At 33.5% G+C, this 21,377-nt stretch overlaps 2 protein-coding genes across 3 annotated transcripts; one reads left to right on the top strand and one right to left on the bottom strand.

The window, feature by feature from the left end:
- The first annotated feature begins 13,290 nt into the window (after positions 1-13,290).
- On the top strand, positions 13,291-15,427 carry LOC105804140 (nicotinamidase 1). 2 transcript variants are annotated; one of them, XR_008190979.1, is made up of 5 exons: positions 13,291-13,839; positions 13,941-14,124; positions 14,204-14,337; positions 14,430-14,656; positions 15,216-15,427. XR_008190979.1 is itself a non-coding variant. In XM_012636627.2 (5 exons), exons 1-5 carry the CDS (start codon positions 13,699-13,701, stop codon positions 15,297-15,299), a joined length of 729 nt encoding a protein of 242 aa, XP_012492081.1. In that variant the 5' UTR covers positions 13,295-13,698; the 3' UTR covers positions 15,300-15,427. The 2 variants fall into 2 exon arrangements, 1 of the variants encoding a protein (XP_012492081.1); XM_012636627.2 differs by having other exon boundaries at positions 13,295-13,839; positions 14,471-14,656.
- A 976-nt stretch (positions 15,428-16,403) lies between these two features.
- Positions 16,404-21,119, bottom strand: LOC105804139 (protein NETWORKED 2D). The gene is made up of 2 exons (XM_012636626.2): positions 20,748-21,119; positions 16,404-20,365 (listed from the first exon to the last, which is right to left on the bottom strand). Exons 1-2 carry the CDS (start codon positions 20,839-20,841, stop codon positions 16,611-16,613), a joined length of 3,849 nt encoding a protein of 1,282 aa, XP_012492080.1. The 5' UTR covers positions 20,842-21,119; the 3' UTR covers positions 16,404-16,610.
- Positions 21,120-21,377: the final 258 nt, after the last annotated feature.

Raw genomic sequence — 21,377 nt, 5'->3', positions numbered from 1 at the left:
TTGGGAATTGATTAAGCTTCTTTCTTTTTGGAATGATTGATTCATAAAATTTTACGATTTTAATATTTTGGATATATATGTTGATCTTTGAAGGTTTATATTAAGGTTTTTTAGATCTTGGATTTATATTAAAAGTTTTAGGGTTTTAAATCTTAATGAGTATCGTGTTATTCCTCATTTGTTAATTCTGCTTGTTTCAAGCGATTATGTGTTCTCTGATTCTTTAAGTGTTTAAGAAAAAACGTGTTAGATCTAATTTTGTTTGATGATGTTTTTCCTCGCTAATCGGTGCATGCTTAGATCTGATTTAGGTTCTATGGATTCTTGCAATGCATTACATCATCAAACGAGAGTTTGGGCAATCTCATATAATTTTTTTTGCTCCATTGATTTCAGAACTAGAAATTTCATGATTTATTAAATGAATGTCTCAAAAATTAGTTTGATTTGAACAAAATCATGTGTTTTCACGTATTTTATTCTAATTTTCCATTTATGGTGAAGCCTTTGCAATGTTATGAGAGCTTCGTTAGGATTTCATTCTATCTTGATCTTTCCACGTGGCCATTTTATCAAATATGATATTTGATGTCTAATTCAATGTTTGAGATGCATGCTTAATTCATATATAAGATACGCATGCTTTGATTGGTTCAATGTATGAATTAAATTTTGTATTAAACTTTATTGATTGAGCGTATGGATTATGAATTTCGATAGTTTAGATATGAGGTATGCTATTTTGGAAAATACATGTATATATATACGATTATCTTTGAAAGTTGAAATTAAGATAAATATTTTGAAATAATAAATTGATTTTGGCTTTAGTTTTTAATTAAGGATATCTAACATTTTAACTAGATTAGTTGAAATAAAATGCTGCCAAAGCACCTTTTTTGCATAGATTGGTTTATTTAAAATATCAAGATGATTATATATTTTGTGATTCATGCATTTATTAATTGACCCAAAAGTAAATTAATATTTGGCGAATTTCAACATCTGTAGTGATAAATGTGTGACAATTATAAGGTACTTTATGTGAGCAATAAATTAGTTCAAAGATTGATTACTTGTTAGACATAACTTATTGTTAATGTTTGATTGCTACAACAAAAGTGTCGCTAATCGTTAATATTATTTTCCAAAGACTTAATATTCATATTGTGTTTGGTATCTTGAGATGAGATTAGTCATTATCTTGAATTTATTGTTTACTTATGAATATTAATGTGAACTTGTTTTTATTTATTTTTGTTCTATAACCACAATATCCGCTAATATAAATTCTACATCCATGCTTAATGGGACTAATTTCAAGGAATGGAAAAGACACTTAAGGGAAGAATAACCCGTACCTCTCACTGCAGAAAGCACCCCTGATGTTAAAAAGGATTTTGAAAGGTGGGATCGTTCAAATCACATGAGTCTAATGATCATGAAGCACAACATTCCAGAAGCCTTTAGGGGCACAGAGTTTGAAGAGATGACTCAAGCCAAGGGTTTCATTGACGAAATTGATAAACGTTTTACTAAAAATGATAAGGTTGAAATGACATCACTTCTAACTTCTTTGATGTCTATGAAATATAAGGGTCAATGAAACGTGAGTGAGTATATTATGGAGATGTTCCATGTTGTTTCAAGACTTAAGGCACTTAAGATCGAGCTTTCTGAGAAATTGTTTGTTCTTATGATTTTGGTATTGCCTCTTACACAGTTTAATCAATTTAAAATTAGTTACAACTGTTAAAAGGAGAAATGGACTCTGAATGAGCTCATTTCTCATTGTGTGCAAGAGGAATAAATATTGAAGCATGATAAGTCTGAAAATGCTAATTTGGTCAATGCTTTTAAAGACAAGGGTAAGAAAAGAAAATATCAGAATGAAGTTGTTAAAGGTCCAGCTCAAAAGAAACAACAAGAAGGTACATAGAGTTGTTTCTTTTGTAACATGTAACGCCCTATACCAAACCCTCGAGAAGGATCCGAGAATGACATGCTACAACGTTACAGCCTTACATCCTTTCTCTTTCTCCAAACACAATTTGAAAAGAAGTTAGACTTCTTCAAATCTAACTTAAAATAACATAATTTTAAAATACTAAAATTATAAAGTAAACCATTACGAATCAAGACCATAAACTTCATTACAAAATTTAGGGAAAATCCAAAATTTGACGAATACAATTTTTGCAACAAAATATCGTCCTTTAAAATCCTAAGCCTTATTGCCACCCCTATTGTCATGCATAACACAAAATCATTAAAAGTCTCACAACAGAAATTATCCTTTGGTGTGATCCTTGGTGATTACTTTACTTCTTCAATGATCCTAAGAAGGAAAGGTAACAAAGTAAGTTCATAGTACTTAGTGAGTTCCAAAGTAGACACTAGGACGACTATACATACGATAAACAAATGAACCTTCTCAACTCAATGGAACACATAGTTCACCTATTAGCTAATACCATACACAAGCAGACTTTATACCTTTCGCACATTGGTGAAATACTATACACAAGCAGACTTTATGCAATTCACCCATTGGTGAAATACTAAACTTACACAAACCTTATAGCAGACTAAGTGTAACACCCCTTATTCGTATCCGTCGCCGGAATAGGATACGAGGTATTACCAGATTTTGCTGATTTTTTTTAAAACTCAATATAACCCCTTTATAAATATCTAATCCTCCCTGCAAATTTTAAACCGAGACCAAGCCAACACAACCAATCCATTTCAACATATTTTCAAGATAGATTTATTGTATTCATAAGATAATCTCATCACATGCCAAAACCAAAATTTGTTAGCCATACCAATGGCTAACCATACATTCATTCCACATTAACATCTACTTTACTAGCTTATACATGCCATTGATTTCCAAAATAAAGTTTCTTTATGTACCGAGATCTTGAGGTTGATAGTGTGATGCTTCTCCGACCAAATCCGACCTCTGAGCTCTTAACACTACAAAATAGGGGAAAAAGAAACAAGGTAAGCACTTTGTGCTTAGTAAGGTCATGTAACAGGAATTATACTTACCTAATATTTTTAATACAATGCAATAAACATTCATACATCCATTCAACACATTATTCCCCTATCATACACAAACTCAACATTCAAGTTAGTTCAATAATTTCCATGTATCAATAATATATATATCATGATTGATGAGCTCATCAATTCTATGATTTCCATTTCCTTGTTATTTTTCCATACTTATCCCGTTGAACTACTTGGAATTTCGATGGATTTTCAGAGGTACACCAAAGTGTACAAATTCCGGGTCCGTCAATTCATATTCATGTGCGCACATTTCCATTTCAGAGAGCACACTCATGAACCTCATCCTTACAATGGATTACCACCCGAGCTAAATCCTCAGAATATAAACTCATAGAGTATTGTCGGGATTACTACCCAAGGCTAAATCCTCAAACGACAATTACTCTAATGAGCTTGGATCCAATTACCAGTCCAAGCTAAATTCAGACCTAATTCGGATTACCCGTCCGGCTAAATCCATTTTCCACATATTCTTCGGAGGGCTATATCAGGATAGGATCACCCGTCCGGGCTAGATCCTTTTTACCGTCAATTCCTTTTTAGAGATCCATCGAATTTTCCTTTCATTTAACTGGGATTTCTTCCCCTTCTTATCAAATATATCAATGTTTCATCAATTATCATACAATAAACATTCAAATCATATTCACATCAATAACAAACATTTCAAGCATTTAAGAATATAATTCAAATTACACGAACTTACCTCGATACTTGTTCGTAAATAAAAATCTACTAATCCCGAACTTTTTCTTTTCCTCGATCTAGCTTCGTATTTGAATTTTCCGGATCTAAATAAATAAATTTAATCATTAATCTAATACATTTCATGTTCATATGTAACATTCTCTAAAATTCCATTATTATTTATAGTGCATTCAAAGCTGTCTTACTGAGTCACAGTCACTAAATTATTTATATCTTGAGCTAAAGAACTTCAAATTAAGATCTGTTAATTTTCCCTGAAACTAGACTCACATATCTACTTACCATAAAATTTTCATAATTTTTGGCCTATCCAATAAGTACAGTTTATTCTTTAAAGTTTCCCCTGTTTCACTTGTTGATAGTTCCGACCCCTCTTCACTAAAAATTAATTATCTCATTGTACAGAATTCGGATGATGTTTCTGTTTGTTTCTTCTGAAAATAGACTCATTAAGGATTCTAACCATATAAATTATAACTCATAATAATTTTTGTACAATTTTTAATGATTTTTCCAAAATCTAAACAGGGGAACCCGAATTCATTCTGACCTTGTCTCACAAAATCTATTATATCTCATGATTTACAATTCCATTGATTAAACCATTTCTTCTATGAGAAACTAGACTCAACAAGATTTAATTTCATATTTTATTCATCCTCTAATTCGATCTCTACAATTTTTGGTGAATTTTCAAAGTTAGACTACTACTGTTGTCCAAAACTGTTTTAGTGTATGATGTTAATTACCATTTTTCCTAAACTTTCAATAAATGATAATTTTATCCTGCTCAATTAAACTCTCAATTGAGCTGATTTTTCTCAATTAACACTTTATCCCATCACTTTAAACTACTTTATAAGCTTTGGAAATCATAATTTTAATACTAGTCTTTAATTCCAAACTTTTTCACAATTAGGTCCTATAAATCAATTTCTATTGAAATTACCTAATAAAATCATCTCATAAACAAATTAAAGCTTCAATTTCATCCTATTTCATCATAAAATTCCAGCACATATTCATAGCAACTTTCAAATTCATTCATAAAATCAAAAACTAATGAATTTAGTAATAGGACCTAGTTGTAAAAGTCTTAGAAACACAAAAATTACAAGAAAAAGGCAAGGATTAACTCACTTGGTGCAAAAATTATGAAAAGCCAGCTTGAAGAAACCCTTAGGACATTTTTGGCTGATGAGAATGCAGAAAATATGAAGAGAATTCTAGATATTCCACTTTAGTCCTAACTTTTAAAGCAATTTTTGCAATATTCCAATTTTAACCTTAATTCTTCAATTCTCCTGATTTTTCTCAACGTATGCCGCCCAAAATATCTCCTTTTGGGGTTATTTTCAATTTATGTCCCTCCTCATTTAACAATTGAGCTATTTAATCCTTCTAGTAACTTTTACACCTTTTCAATTTAGTCCTTTTTACGTAATTGACTATCCAAACATTAAAATTTTCTAACGAAATTTTTATACCATATTACTAATATTTCACAATTATTTATAAAATTATTTTTGACTCGGTTTTACGAGATCAAAGTCTCGATACCTTATTTTTACCCAATTTCTTCAATAATTTCTTTTTCTAACTAACCACTAAATCGGTAAAATTTTTCTATCGATATTTTCATACGATTTTCCTATCATATCAATATTCATGCAAAAATATTAAAATAAATTTATCTTTAAATCGGATTTGTGGTTACGAAACCACTATTCCGATAACTTTGAATTTGGGCCATTACACTAAGCTCCTATGGCGCATACATTACACCCATGCATTCATGCAGACAACCTTCTTCATGTTGGCCAAAAACCCTAGTCTATGTTCAAAGATCATATCATTCGTACATTTATTTTCCTTTGTCATGCTCTACCAATTTGGTTTGCAATTACGCTTGCCTTACCAGAGGCTAGATAATCATTCTCATGTATTGCGATCTACCAATTCAATACTTATATCATTGAAGGCAAAACCATGATTTCATTTTTTTTAGACCACATAGTTCCTTTCAGAGTATGCTGGTATTAACTCAACACGAATCAATGCCTTTTTAACTTTTACGCAGAGGTGCCAGACCAATTTCATAATAAGCATTTGCTGCTTTGGTGCAAACACTTTTCCTTCACAGCACATGTAAACTTACCTTTTACCCAACATGAACAAAACATAACACACTCATGGAGTGTGAAGGAACTCACTAGAAAAGTTGCAAAAAAGCTCAAACAGTAGGACCCTTACCCTTATCTCGAGAGCTTTCAGGAGTTACTTGAGCTATAACATGAAGAGTTATCTTATCAGATCATCTTACTAGAAACTAAACATGTCTAACAAGAGTGTTAAAAGGAAACCCATAATCTAAAAGTTTCCTCATTGTTTCCTTAAACTAACCATAGAGCATAAAACCCTCGGGCCCCGTAAATAACCATGAAAATAACTTGAGTTTCATCAGTATTTACCAAGTACCAATGTTGGTGAAGTTTGTTGAATACAATAACTTGATCCTTCCAGCAAGTCTTAGTTATCGAGTTTTCTGGGAAACAAAGAAAGTTTTTGGAGAGAAAAATTAAGTTTGCTAAAGAAAGCACAAAATTTGGTTAGAAAGCTAATATTGGTTTTAAAATGGTGCACACAAAAGAAAAACTTAGTGGGCAAGTTTATCCTTCCACTACCTTTTCTTCGATACTTATGACTAATAACATTCTCTCTCATCTTAAATGTATGTCCTTTCAATTTTAAAAACCTTGTCTCATTCTAACTAGTACTCTTTAGGCCAACTAAATGGTTCCAAATAAAATAATAATAAAGCCAATAGTTCTTTTAAACTAAGGGCTTATCTCTTAAGGAATAAACATTAACATCTATCAGTTGGGGTGGTATATACCTCGTAAGGGAGTCTATCAGACCACCAAACTCTCCTTAATAAAGACTTTGCCCAAAAGCATATTCTATAATCTTCGAGCACTTAGTCATATCTAGTACCATATTCACCCAAAACCTATTTTATAAGTCTTACTTCTAATAACAGTGCTTGAATATTGTGGCTTTGCCGAGTAGGATGTTATATAACAAGTTTGGACACGTGAAGAAAAAATGTGTCAAATATCATGCCTAGTGTTCAAAGAAAGATTCTGGTGCTACTACCCACATAAATGTTTCAATGCAGGGTTGCCTAAACTAAAGTAGTTATGTTTTGAGGTTAATTTAGCTTCAAACACTTGGTGGATAGATTCTGGTGCTACTACCCACATAAGTATTTCAATGCAGGATTGCCTAAACTAGTGAAAACCAAGTGATGGTGAAAGACACATCTTCATGGGTGATGGAAAATCGGTAGAAGTGGAAACAATTGAGCATTTTAGATTGTTATTAGGAACTGGTTTTTATTTGGATTTAAAAGACACTTCTATTGTATCGTCTTTTAGACAAAATTTAGTTTTTGTTTCTTTGTTGGACAAATTTGGATATTGTTGTTCATTCAGAAACAATTAATTTAGTTTTTCTTTAAATTCAAATGTTGTTAGAACTGATTATTTAAGTACATATGACAATATTTATTTGCTAGAAGTAGTTGCATCTTATAATGAAACCACGTGGTATCAAACGCAAATTAAATAGGAAAATTTCAATATGATTATGGAATAAACACTTAGGTCATATCTCAAGAGGTAGAGTTGAATGCCTTGTGTCTGATGGGATTTTAGAATCCTTTGACTTCATAGACTTGATGTCTGTGTCAATTGCATTAAGGGACAATAGACCAAAACTAAGAATTTAGGTGCTAACAGATTTTCAAACATCTTAGAATTAATTCATACTGATATTTGTAGGCCATTCCTTATGGTATCCTGGAATGGTCAACATATTTTATAACATTCATAAATGATTACTTACGTTATAGGTACCTATATCTCATTCATGAGAAATCTCAGTCTATGAACGTGTTCAAAGCTTATAAAGATGAAGTTGAGAATCAACTCAACAAAAGGATTAAGAACATCAGATTTGATCGTGGTGGTGAGTACTATGATAGATATGATGGCTCAGGTGACCAACATCTAGGACCATTGTGAAATTCCTAGAGGAATGTGGTATTGTCCCATAGTACACCATGCCAAGATCACCCAATATGAATGGTGTAGCTAAAAGATGAAATAGGACTTTTAAGGATATGGTAAGGAGCATGATTGCTCATTCTACCTTACCTGAGTCCCTCTAAGGGAAGCATTAAAAAACACATTACTTGAATAGAATATCCACTAAAGTAGCTGCAAAAACACCTTATAAGTTTTGGACAAGTCAAAAGTCTAGTTTAAAGCACTTTCACATTTGGATATGTCTAGCTGAGGCAAGACCTTATAGGCCACATGAAAAGAAATTTGACTCTAAAGCAGTGAGCAACTATTTTATTGGTTATTATGAGTAGTTTTAGGGTTATAAGTTTTATAGGTTTAGGGTTTAGGGTTTAGGGTTCAAAATAATCAATATGCTTGTTGCTCATTTTGATCGTGAGTTACATCAGATGGATGTTAAGATTGCGTTTCTCAATGGAGATATTGAAGAAACCATTTATATAGTACAACCAGAAAACTTTGAGTTGGAAGATCCAAAGAATGTGGTTTCTAAATTGACAAAATCCACCTATAGACTCAAACAAGCTTCTCGTCAATGGTACCACAAGTTTCACCAAGTAATTGTCTCGTTCAGTTTTGAAATGAATATTGTTGATAATTGTGTGTATCACAAATTCAATGAGGGTAAGTATATATTTTTGGTTTTACATTTCAATGATATTTTTCTTATTGCTAATGATATAGGGTTATTGTACGAAACCAAATAGTTTTTATCTAAGCATTTTGAGATGAAAGATCATAGGGGCGCCTCTTTTGTTTTAGGAATTCAGATAAATCAAGATCGATCTCGGGGTATTCTTAGATTGTCACACAAAGCTATATCGACAAATGACTCAAAAGGTTTGGCATGCAAAGTTATAGATCAGGTAATGATGTGATCCTCATACGTGTTGAAATTATGAGTCACAATTTAAATTTTCTGGTTATTTCTAAACAGATAAGCTCTCGAAATATGATAAATATGAAAGAAAATAAACAAAAGAGTTTGGTATATAACTTATGAATAAAAAAAATCTTAGAAACGAACCTAAGTTATAATTCAACTAGACTCGATTTTTATAAAGATGTTTAAGCCTTGAAACCATGACCCACTATCTATAAACAATAAAGGAACTAACGGTATATGGTGATCGCCACACTTCGGAAATAGGTGAGAAGGGAAGTGAAAGATCGAGATAGTTTTGAAAGCCACAAGAAAATAATATTGATAAGTTTGGTTTTAGTTCTTGAAGAACAAAACAGATTTAACTCGAATTATATAATTGATCATTTTTCTTTGAAATGTTTACAAGAACAACTATTTATAAGAAAACAAATAAGGTATATGAACCATTAATAGGTTCATGTACACAAGTCGTACATTGAACCAAAATGGTTCATGAATTCCCTTAAGTGCATGTTTGATGAAATGCATGGATCAGCCGAATAGTCATATTAAGTGTCCTTGGATGTACATGCATCAACAAGTTCATTGTTGCGTCATTAATGCCATACACCCATTATTGACCGTGCATGAATGTAAAGTGTGCCTTTAATTTGTCCATGAATGTAGATGCACGAAACATCGAATTTGGGCATAGAATTTGAAGAGTCATTAAGCCATGAATGAGTGCATGAACTTGTAGATTCATTAAACATGATTATGTATGGATTTGGGCAAGAAGACGAATAGTCACAATGTGCCCTTTTGGTGGCCAATAATGTACCTACAACAAGTATAAAAAGAGCTTCCATAAGTACATTTCACTACAACTCACAAACAACTAAGTTCTAGGATTATGATGCACAATAATATAAACTTGACAAATGAATACTTATATAGAGAAAAATGCAAAATGCATGTTGTAGAAACTAATGCAAATATAACATATGCAATAAAATAATAAGCATGATAATGATAAACAAAACTCAACGCATGAAATGAATCACATGTAAAATAGAACATAGGGTTTGAAAATTAGATCTTTTGTCTTGAACTTCGGCCTCCTACATAGAGCCTTAATCAGTGGGTTTATCTCATGTTTGGCCTCCTTAGACCCAACGTTCCTACAGAAGAATGGCCCAATGGGCATGTTAAACCCATTACTTCTTGACCCATTAAAGAAGTGAAATTGGGTCTTGGCCCAATCAAAGGCCCACATGGTCAGGTTCACATCAATGTGACACCCTTGTTGCTAAATAAGACAAATTTAGTCTTACTCAATGCCCTAAAAGTAACCTTAAAATTCAAAAAATGCAAAAGTTTCCCTATGCATCAACTGTTGGGAGTTTAATGTATACTCATGTATGTACATGTTCGGATATTGTGTACATTATTGGAATGTTAGGCAGATATTTAAGCAACCTTGGTATGGATCATTGGATAGCAACCAAGAGGGTTAAGAGGTATCTTCAGAGAACAAAAGATTACATGCTCACTTATAAGAGATCAAATCATTTGGAGGTTGTAAGGTATTTTGATTCTGATTTCATTGGGTGCCAAGATAGCAAGAAATCTACATCAGGCTATATTTACCTATTAACTGGAGGAACTGTATCATGAAAAAGTGTCAAACAGACACTTGTAGCTTTTTCCACTATGGCAGCAGAGTTTGTAGCATGCTATGAGGCATCAAACCATGGAATATGGTTGTGGAACTTTGTCATTGGGCTGCGCATTTTAGAGAATGTAGAAAAACTACTCAAATTATTTTGCAACAATAAGTTAGCGGTGTTGTATTCCAACAATAATAGGAGTTCATTTAAGTCAAATCATATTGACATAAAGTTCCTAGTTGTGAAATAAAGGGTGCAAAATGGACAAATATCCATAAAGGACATTGGAACAAACTCCGTGATAGCAGATTCGCTCACAAAAGGTTTACCACCCAAGATCTTTCATAAGCATACTATTCACACGGATGTTACATTATTTGAAGACATCATGGTTTAGTGGGAGTTTGTATTTTATTTTCTTTATGTTTGTTTTTTGATATTTATGTATTTGGTTATTTTCTGACCAGAAATGAAGTATTAAGTTTATTCACTCTATTTGATATTGACCTCATTCATGTTTAAAGAGGATCAATTGGAAATACGCATGTTTGGTTCACATTGCATGTAATTTCCATGCTACACATCCAAACTTGATCTATGTCATCTGAGTATGTCAATATACGTGATCAAGAATGGATTTAGTTACGATATATATGTAACGAAAGTTGCATTAGTTCTATGTTAACATAATTAATGAACGAGATTGTTTGGAATACCTTTTGGATATGATAGTAAAGTTTTGAGCTCATAAGGTTATATAATGACATGTAATTATAGAGTAATTAATATATATGGTCTAAGTGGGAGATTGTCGGAAAATATGAACATCACATATATAATAAGGGTAATTAGATGTTATTATTTACTATCATAATAGGTTAATCCAAATTAGAAGTGATTTAATTTGATTAAGGTTTATTGGGCTTTAATTATTAAATAAAGTATGAGTCAAATATGTATAGATACTCTAGTAACTAATTTCTAATTAATGATAGGCTGATTAGAAATTAGGGTTATGTGCAAAAGTTATATATTAGGGTTATAGCCCCTAAATTACACATAGGGTAACTTTTCTAATATCTCATCTTTAGAAAAAAGAGAGCAATTTTTTTTTTGAATTTCTTGTATGTTAATTTGGAAGATCAAAACCATAAGATCTAAACAATTTCAAGGAATCGATGGATTCAGGTACGCTTCCGCATCTCATTTTATTCATAATTTATTCTTAATAATTTTGCATGGCAGATCCTAATTTACTAAGTTTTGTATCAATATTTTAATTATTCTAACAGAACAGAGGCGAGAAGATGAGTGGGAGGAAAATTTTAGGGATATTTCTTACCTTAACTAAGATTATTTATAGAGATACAACTTCTTAATTATCTTGGGTTAGGGTGGGCCAGGTTTAGAGTAAACTTGATTCGACCAATTGTAAGATTAATTCACCTGTATCCACTTTAAACCTAAGTGTTTTTCTTAAAATGACTTTATTAATCAAATCAAAACTTACTGTCCTTATAAATCATCCTAAGAATACTCATTTTAACTATTAAATGCTATGTTTGGTTAAAATATTATTTTATATGCATGTTTTAGTATATAAGTTAGCAATAAACTAATTCAATTGATAATATTTAGTCACTTTTATGACATATTTTTAGCAAAGAGAAGAAAAGTTTTCCGCTTATTTTAAAATGTCTTATTTTTACAATAGCTTTTACTTATCTTTCTAGTTTCAACTTTAAATTTGTACTAACTATTCTTTATTTTATGTCTAATTATTGTAATACATGTGTAATAAATAAGTTTTTCCTTGTGTTATTACACTAATAACCAAACGAGGCTAATAATTGATTAAATCGAAAATGTATTTAAATTTAGGGATAATGTTACATTTGGTACCATTACTTTCATAAAATGTCCAATGTAGTACCTAAACTATTAATATATGATTTATTATGATGCTTTGTGCTAACACCTTTAGTGAATTGCTAAATTAACCAATGAAAATTTAACATGTAATTTTTTTTCTAAATCATCAAACCCACATGAATGGTATAACATTATTTGAAAAACTAAGTAAAACCAAAAAAAAAATTGACCGCAGGTTTAGTTATTTGTTTTAATTATATTTTTAGTTTTTTAATAATGCTATATTATTCATGTGAACTTTATGATTTAGAAAATAAAAATTACGTGTCAAATTTTCACAAACTGTGTTAACATCAGTACAATGATAAAATACATATTGATAATTCAGATATCCCATTAAATATTTTTAAAATATAAATACCAATTTAGATATTTTATAAAATACATGTATCATATTAATAATTCAAATATATTAGATATTTACAAAATATAAATATACATTAATTTTTTTAAAGTTTAAATATCAAATCTTACTATTTAAGAAGATTGTTGAGTCTTAGCTCAATTAGTATGAACATTATTATTAATGAAGGAGGACGTGAATTGAAGCACTGAAACGTATTATTATCCTATTTATAAATTGAGAAATAACTAAAATAAAATAAATTTATCAAAGATTCAACTCGTTCACAAATTTTAATAAATTTTATTTCAAATTTAGTTGAATCATCAAAGCATCTAAGATTCTACCAATCATTTTTATTTTTTATTTTATAGTTTGAAAATATTTTTATTTAAGAAAAAATATGGTTGTAGAATTGAACCGATGAATCGGGAGTTAGTTGATATATCGGATTCAAATAAAGTAAATTGAATTAAAATAAGTTAAATCAAATTTTAATAATTTATTTGGTTTTGAATAAAAAATTAATAAACTGACCGGTTCCACTGGTTATGAAAACAGGGAAAAGAAATTGAGTGACCTCCAATGGAGGTTGGAGGAAGCCGTAACCAAAACGCTTAACAAATGGGATCTCAGTTTTTACGTGACCCTTTTTGTTCCCTTTTTTTTATTCCAAACTTGGTCTCACCCACCCACCCTTCCTACTTGAATACTATGTGGTCAATTTCAAGGAATCTAAGTTTGCAATGGTTGCTTGATCGTAGTTTCCTCATCCACTGTAGTCATCGAACCTCTTTTTGACTTCCCATTCAACTGCGTCTTTGAACCACTGAAAAAATAAATAAATAAAGAAGCAAACGCACATTCATTCATCCAAATACCAATATTCATAATCTTCCCTGTTTCAATTCGTTGTACCTTTGGGGGGTCAAAGAAACAATACAGAGGAAGATGGTGTCAGCGACGATTGATCTGTTGAAGAAAGAGCTTCCTGTTGAAGAAGGCTCTTTGGTTCTTTCGAAAGATGTTAAGACTGGTCTTGTTCTTGTTGATGTTGTTAATGGCTTCTGCAGCGTTGGAGCTGGAAATCTGGTAATTTTTCCCCATAAAATACACTCAATTTATTATATTTTGGATGAACAGTAATCTGGGGTTTTGTCTTTTGTTTGTTTTGTTGTTTCATGGTCATACAGGCTCCAGTGAAACCTGATAAACAAATATCTTATATGGTTAAAGAATCTGCGAGACTAGCCAAGCTATTTTGTGGGGAAAAATGGCCTGTTTTTGCTTTCCTTGATTCCCATCATCCTGATATTCCTGAGCCTCCCTACCCACCTCATTGCATTGCTGGAACTGATGAAGCTAGATTGGTTCCTGGTACTTAATCACTCTAATTTACATGTTTGTTCCTTTTTCATTATATGAATTGAAAGACATCCATGTTTATGTACCCTAGATCTCCAATGGCTAGAGAATGAAGCCAATGCAACACTTAAATGCAAAGATTGTATTGATGGTTTCCTTGGTTCAGTTGAGAAAGATGGTTCAAATGTGTTTGTAGATTGGGTTAAGAAGAATCAGATTAAAGCTGTGAGTGTCTTTTTTATTCAACATTTCAGTTTTCATTGTTCTTTGTATTGGTATATGTGAGAATGACTTAATATATTGCTTTGTTATGTAAGATTTTCGGTCTATTCTCACCTACCTCGTTTGCATTCTCAAGATACTGGTTGTCGGCATATGTACAGACATATGTGTACTGGATTTTGTATGTTCCACTCTGTCGGCTCGAAATCGTAGGATGCTTACCCCTCTTGAGGATGTGATTGTCTACTCTGGTGCTTGTGCAACTTTCGATCTTCCAGTTCATGTTGCCAAAGATATCAATGGTGCTTTGGCTCATCCACAGGTACTTCGGTTTTGATGTTGACAGTCAGTTTTTGCACCTAATGTCTTATCATCTGTCGTCTTGTGTGGTTTCCTTGATCCTTCTTTAACTTGCATTTTCATTCTACATTTGGATCAATGTGCAAGCTCATTAATCTTCTTAGAATTGGCAAGTAATTTGACCATAGAGTCATCTTAATCACATGACTGTCTTCTCAGTTTCACTTGTATATCAATCAACCAATTCTTCTTCTGGTTTTTAGATCCCTTTATATTGTTTGTAACAATTACTTTTCACTATAAACCATTTCAAAGCATTGCTGGTAATAAAATTTTTAGCAAGCTAACAGCTGATATTGTTCTTTTTATTCAAACTACCTTTTGGTTCCTTGAAAGTAATAACTGCTGATAATTTTACTTTTGATTCAGTACTGAAGTTATCTTGAGTCCCTTCATCAGCCAGCTTAATTTTTTTTCTTTAATAACGGAAAGATATTTTGCTCACATATATATATGTATAAAACCTTGGGCTGCTTGTTTGGTTATTGATAGAAACTCCTTGAAAATTTTTGGAATGGCAGGATCTTATGCATCACATAGGTCTATACATCGCCAAGGGAAGGGGGGCCAGGATTGTATCAGAGCTCTCATTTGCTGCTCTATAAACGACTTGTTAATAAGAGATCTAAGACTGCTGCAAATTTGTATTGTATGTGAAGACTATACAGTACAATTAAAAGTAATTATCCCCCTCCAAAAAATAAAAATAAAGTTATAAATTGCTGTTTTTCCAGGTTTTATTTTCTAAAATTGAAATACTTCGTCATTTTTTCTTTTTGTGCTCTGAAGTGCCATTTGCAATATCTTCAATGAAACAAGAAAGTTCATATTGAAAGTAATGCAGTTTTTCAGTCAGATGGTTGTGATTTTCAGTAAATTAGTCTTATGGTTCCAATGCAAGTCTGTGATAGGCTTTTCACTTAACAAGGGGATATAATTGAAGATACATCCTATGTCTTAAGTAACAGTGGAAAACCCTACGAACATTTTTAAGTCCTGGTATCTATGTTGCTTTGACTTCTCATTTTTCTTGAAATTCCCTTGTCCGACATGTGTTGCATGCATACTTGGACATGATTGTGGAGGTATGATCCTCTAAAGACTCCAAATACATTGAAATCTGAAAAAATTTGAACACTCCCATATCCGAGTAATTGCATATTTGCTTGCTTTTCTCTTCAGTGCCTCAACTACAGCAATCGAAAAATCTCTTCATTTTATAGTTCATCTTTAGGGAATTTTGTTTGAAACCATTGCAATCTTGAACTCACTCCAAAGCTTTTATTTTAACATGTCTTTCTTCTAGGGCAATTAAGAGATAAAAACCTTGAACCTTTTAGTGAAATGAATCTAGGAATATGTCTGGAGCCTGCAGCAGCTCCCCCCATCCCAAAACGTGGTTGTTTTAACGTGTTTTGAATGCCAAATTATTAGTAACAAATCCTGCTGAAACAGTGGAAAGTGCAATTAAGCATTTAGTATTATGTCAAAGTTAATTTATTAGCTCTTAAATGAAATGGCATTAATATACATTCAAGTTTCTAGCAATAAAAATAGTTTTGCAGAATCACAAGGCATCTTTTTCCTTATGTTTCATTTTTTCCTTACTAGCACTTCAAAGTTGAAGCCTTCAGCCATTGAAACAATTAAACTTGAAAAAGTTGAGGCAATTTGTTAAAGCTGAGTTAAATGAGAATGAAGGATACAAATAAGTGAATATTCCTATCCCGTTTGTAAGTACAGACTATGTATGAAATAGAACATCTACAGCCAACTGAAAACATAGTTTCCCAGTTATTAAACAAAATGAGAAAAGGAAACTGCTGCATTCACAAAAGGAAGAAATCAACTTTGAGAGAAAGGGAAAAAATAACTTTTTTTAAGTATGAGCTTATACAGGCAACCAATCTGTTTATCTATTGGTTGCCACTTCTTGAACTACTGAACTTCCGATGCAGTGTAGGTTGTACAAAGGAAAAAATCGATGCCTTCTGCTTCTTTAGTTTGGCACCAAAGATAAATGACCTCAAAGGAACCCCAGACCGACTATGTGACTGTTGTGGTTCGCTACTTTGATGGCTCTTTGATCCAGAAAGACCCCAATCATCACTCAACTTCGCCAGATTTCTTTCAATTTCAATCTGTAGTGCTGTAACACGATTGTAACCAGCTTGCAGTTCATCTGCAACTTTGTTATTCTCTTGTTTCATGTTCAAAATCTCACCTTGGAATTTCACTGCTTGGTAGCTTGTGAAGCTGAAATCATCATCTTCAGCACTTGCTTTCAAAGCCTTTGTTATTTCTTCTTGAATTTCACACAAAGATGAAAATCGCTTCTTCAGTTCTTCTTTTAGTGATGCACTGTTTTCCACCCAGAGAGTCACTTCATGCTGTATTTCCTTCAGATGTTCATACAAGGGTCGCACATCTGATTTTAGTGAATATTTTTTTGTGCTACTTCCCTCTTGCTTTTGTCTTTCTCCAAGTTTTGATACCTCACCCACTAAATCTTTCACTCCATTTTCAAATTTCTGCACCTCATGAAACGCAGTGCCGAATCTAAACCAGAATTCCAAGTTTTCTTCTAGCAATGCATCAATGTTCATCCGGAACTTTGCTTCAATTGCTGACATTGTTGAAGGCGGGTTCATTACCGTTGGTTCATTGCCTTCCTCCTTGTGTGCTGGTGCTATTGATGTTTCAGTCACTACTAGTTTCTCAGTGCTTATTCTAGGATCAACATATTGATCAGTACTGTTGATTTCAGCAATACTTGTTTGTAAAAGGTTTAATTTCTGACGCAAGGATCGAATCTCTTCATCTTTCATGGCATTATGGCTCTTCAGTTCCTTTAGCTGCAACATAATATCAAACAACATATTCTGGTTATTTGCCTCTACTTCCACGAGCTTCTTTTTCACTTCCTTGTATTTCCGAAGTGCCATAGTATATTCTATCAACAGAGTCCTCTCCCTGTCTCCCATACCTTTAGAGAACAACTGCTTCCAGTCAGGCTCATCTTCTTCCCCTCTTTCCTGGTCTTTTGATCCAACTTTGGCAACAGTGTCCATGGTCAGAAAAGGAGTTTGCTTGTCAACTTTGTCTTCTGCTATCAGGTCTTCATATTTCTCCAAAGGCTTAGAAGTTTCATGATGAACACCTCCTTCATTTGTAGAAGTTCTAACAGAATCATGTTCTTTTGCATCCTCCTCTTCTAGTTTCAGATCCTCCCTTGCTTTTGGTTCTGTATCCCCACCCTTTGATTCATCTTCTTGCCCTCTTTCCTGATCTTTCGATCCAACTTTGGCAACAGCATCCACTGTCAGCAAAGGAGCTTGCTTATCAACTTCGTCTTCGGCTACCTGGTCTTCATGTTTCTCTGAAGGCTCAGAAGTTTCATGGTGAACACCTCCTTCATTTGCAGAAGTTCTAACAGAATCAAGTTCTTTTGCATCCTCCTCCTCTTCTAGTTTTAGATCCTCCCTTGCTTTTGGTTCTGTATCCCCACCCTTTGATTCATCTTCTTGCCCTCTTTCCTGATCTTTCGATCCAACTTTGGCAACAGCGTCCACTGTCAGCAAAGGAGCTTGCTTATCAACTTTGTCTTCTGCTACCAGGTCTTCACGTTTCTCTGAAGGCTTAGAAGTTTCATGGTGAACACCTCCTTCATTTGTAGAAGTTCTAACAGAATCATGTTCTTCTGCCTCCTCCCTCTCTTCTCGTTTCAGATCCTCCCTTGCTTTTGGTTCTGTATCCCCACCCTTTGATGCATCTTCTAGCCTTCTTTCCTGTTCTTTTGATTCAACTTTTACAAGAGTGTTGTCCACTGTCAGCAAAGGAGCTTGCTTATCAACTTTGTTCTCTACTATCAGGTCTTCACATTTCTCCGAAGGCTTAGAAATTTCATGGTGAATGCCTCCTTTATCTGTAGAAGTTCTAACAGAATCATGTTCTTCTGCCTCCTCCCCCTTTTCTAGTTTCAGATCCTCCCTTACTTCTGATTCCACATCCCCACCCTTCGTACAACCATCAGAATGATCTAGTTTTTCTCCTCGTTCTTCCGGTTCTTTTGTCGATGACACTTTAACCACACAATCCTCTTCTCTTGATAATGAATCAGAGACCACAACCTTAGCTTGTTTTGCAGACTGCAGGCTTTTGCAGCCATCACTTGCATCCAGATTCCTCCTCTCTTGTTCTTCAGACTCTTTTGAGGATTTGACTTCAGCTGGAGAGTTCTCCCTTTCCGATGCATGCTCTACCACAAACTCCTTTCCTGCTTTAACCTCCTTTGGCATTTTGCCATAATCTCCAATCTCCTCTTCCTTTGATGATTTGGCTTCCCCTGAGGAGCTCTTCTCTATTTCAAGCTTCTCACCCGGCTTCATACTGTGCACCTTCTCTGAAAGGTGATCAATATTAGAATGTGCTTCAGTAAAATGAGTTTGGAGATTGTTGTTCTGGTCTTCAACCCTCTGATTCAAATCCTGAATCCCATGAAACTTCTCCTCCATCTCCATTAGCTTGTTCCTCAAATCATTCTTTCCATGAATCAGTGTGGCCTTAACATCTTCCAAGGTCTGAATCTGGGCTTGAAGCTCATCAGCCTCAGTTCTAAGTCTCTGGATAAGAGCTTCCTGAGATGAGAATGCAGTTTCTAAGCTGATTACCTTGTTCACAAGTTCATCAACCTTCTCCACCATTTCTGCTACAGTCAAAGATTCACAAAGGCCAACCTCAAATTGCTCCTTTATCTTTGGTATCGAGGTCTCCATCTCCTTTCTCTTCTGGGTAGTATCACTCGCTTCTTGTTCAAATTTTTTAGACCTTTCTGCTACTATTCCTGAGTTATGTACATCAGATGGTCGTTCCCAACCGACTTCAGTTAAGTGAAACTTGTTCTTGAGAGAATCCAGTTTCTCCCTGGCATCCTTGATCCTTTTCTGCTCCACTTCTGCTTCCACGACTGACCTCTCTTGCTTCTCCTGCATCTGAGCCAATGTCTCTTTGCATGATTGTAAAGCTTTCGCTGTCATAAGGGTTCGAGCTTCATCATCTTCAATGACCTTACCTTCACCGAATTCATCTTCCAAACTGTAAACTTTCTCTTGCAATGCTTTTATCTCATCTTCTATTTCCCAGTACTTGGCTAGTCCACTCTCATAAGAGCCCTTAACAAACTCTTTTTCAGTCTGCAATGCCAGGATTCGTTTCTGAAGCTTATGAATCTCTTCAAGCCCCTCAGCCTTGGTCAAACCAGATTTAGGAACCGCATCAGTAGTGACTTTCGTTGGTTTCTTAGGTTCCGTTTTCTTCGTGGCTGATGTTATTAAACTCTTCAAATCTTTGACAGGAAGGTCTGGAACCTTGGGGACATCGCCTTTATAGTTTACTGGAGACTTTGTGAATTTGGGTGAGCCATATTCCTCGTCATCAACCATTGCAAACTGAGCCTGTTCCGGACAAACAGAAGCAATTGTGTTGTTTGCATTTTGCAGCTCTGTTGATATATGATCGTACCGTTCGGCTAAGGCACGGTAAGCTTTGTAAAATTCTTCCACAAATTGAATCAATTCTGGCCTCTTTTTGTAGTACATTTCTGCTCTCTTGGCAAACGAATCTCCATCTTCGTCAATGAGTTTAATCACAATGGATACCTTTTCCTCAATATCTGCAATTCATTGTGTTTTCTTAGACAGCTTTCCAGTCATACAGATATTGCTCGAGTGTCTCAAAGCCAAATGCAATGCTTAGAAAGGTAAGTTTGTTTAATGGATTCTTTATTTTTCTTAGATTTCCTTTATTTGTTTCAATACAATGGATTGATCAACTATGTTAATCGAACTCTATTTGTCAATCTGCATTTACAATGTGTTATTTATATAAAAGATTATTAGAAAAAAGACTGGAAACTCATACCCAAATTCCAGCTTTCATTCATAAATTAAAAATCCAATAAAATGGGGAAAGCAAATATATCAGCCCAAACCCAGAAATGATTATACTTTCGACAACAATTTAATGAAAAAAATATCAAGTAACAGATGAATTACCTTTAAGGTTTTGTTCCATCCATTTCGACTGTTTTGTTCTAATATGGCTAGCCCACCACCATGAATAAGCATTGCTAGCAGCTCTTTGCAACATATTTTCAAACCCTTAAAAACCTTTTGGATCTTGGAATACAAAAAAACACAAGTAGAAAAGATGTATAAAGAAACTTTGGAAATGTAAAAGAAGACCCCCAAAAGCATGCAAGACTCTCTTTTAACTAAATTATAGAACAAAGCGAAGACATGGAAACCATTAAAGAATAAGCGAAGAAAGAGAAAAGAAAAGAAAGAAAATCTTAGATTTTGACGATTCAAAGAAATCTACAAGAAAAGATATTTTGGTTTTTGTTAAGGGATCATGGCGAGGAGCAATCTTCGCCCGAATATTTTGTTCCGTCCTATTAAAATAAACCATGAAAACGGCACTGCCATGCCAATGCACATCAAAGAAAAACAGTTCAAAAGTTTCACCCACTGACCTGTCTCCACGTGTACTCACTTTTTTTTGCTTCTGCACTTGCCATTTCACTAATTTACTTTTGATTTATGCTTTTCATTTTCTAAAAATGACAATAATTAAGTTTTATTTCATTTTTTCCAGTAATTTATTTATTTACCAAAACAAAACCC

Source organism: Gossypium raimondii, chromosome 11 (genome assembly GCF_025698545.1).
Source record: "Gossypium raimondii isolate GPD5lz chromosome 11, ASM2569854v1, whole genome shotgun sequence".
NCBI lineage: Eukaryota > Viridiplantae > Streptophyta > Magnoliopsida > Malvales > Malvaceae > Gossypium > Gossypium raimondii.
Note: the sequence above shows the minus strand (reverse complement) of the source record. Positions and strands in the feature narration are given on the sequence as shown.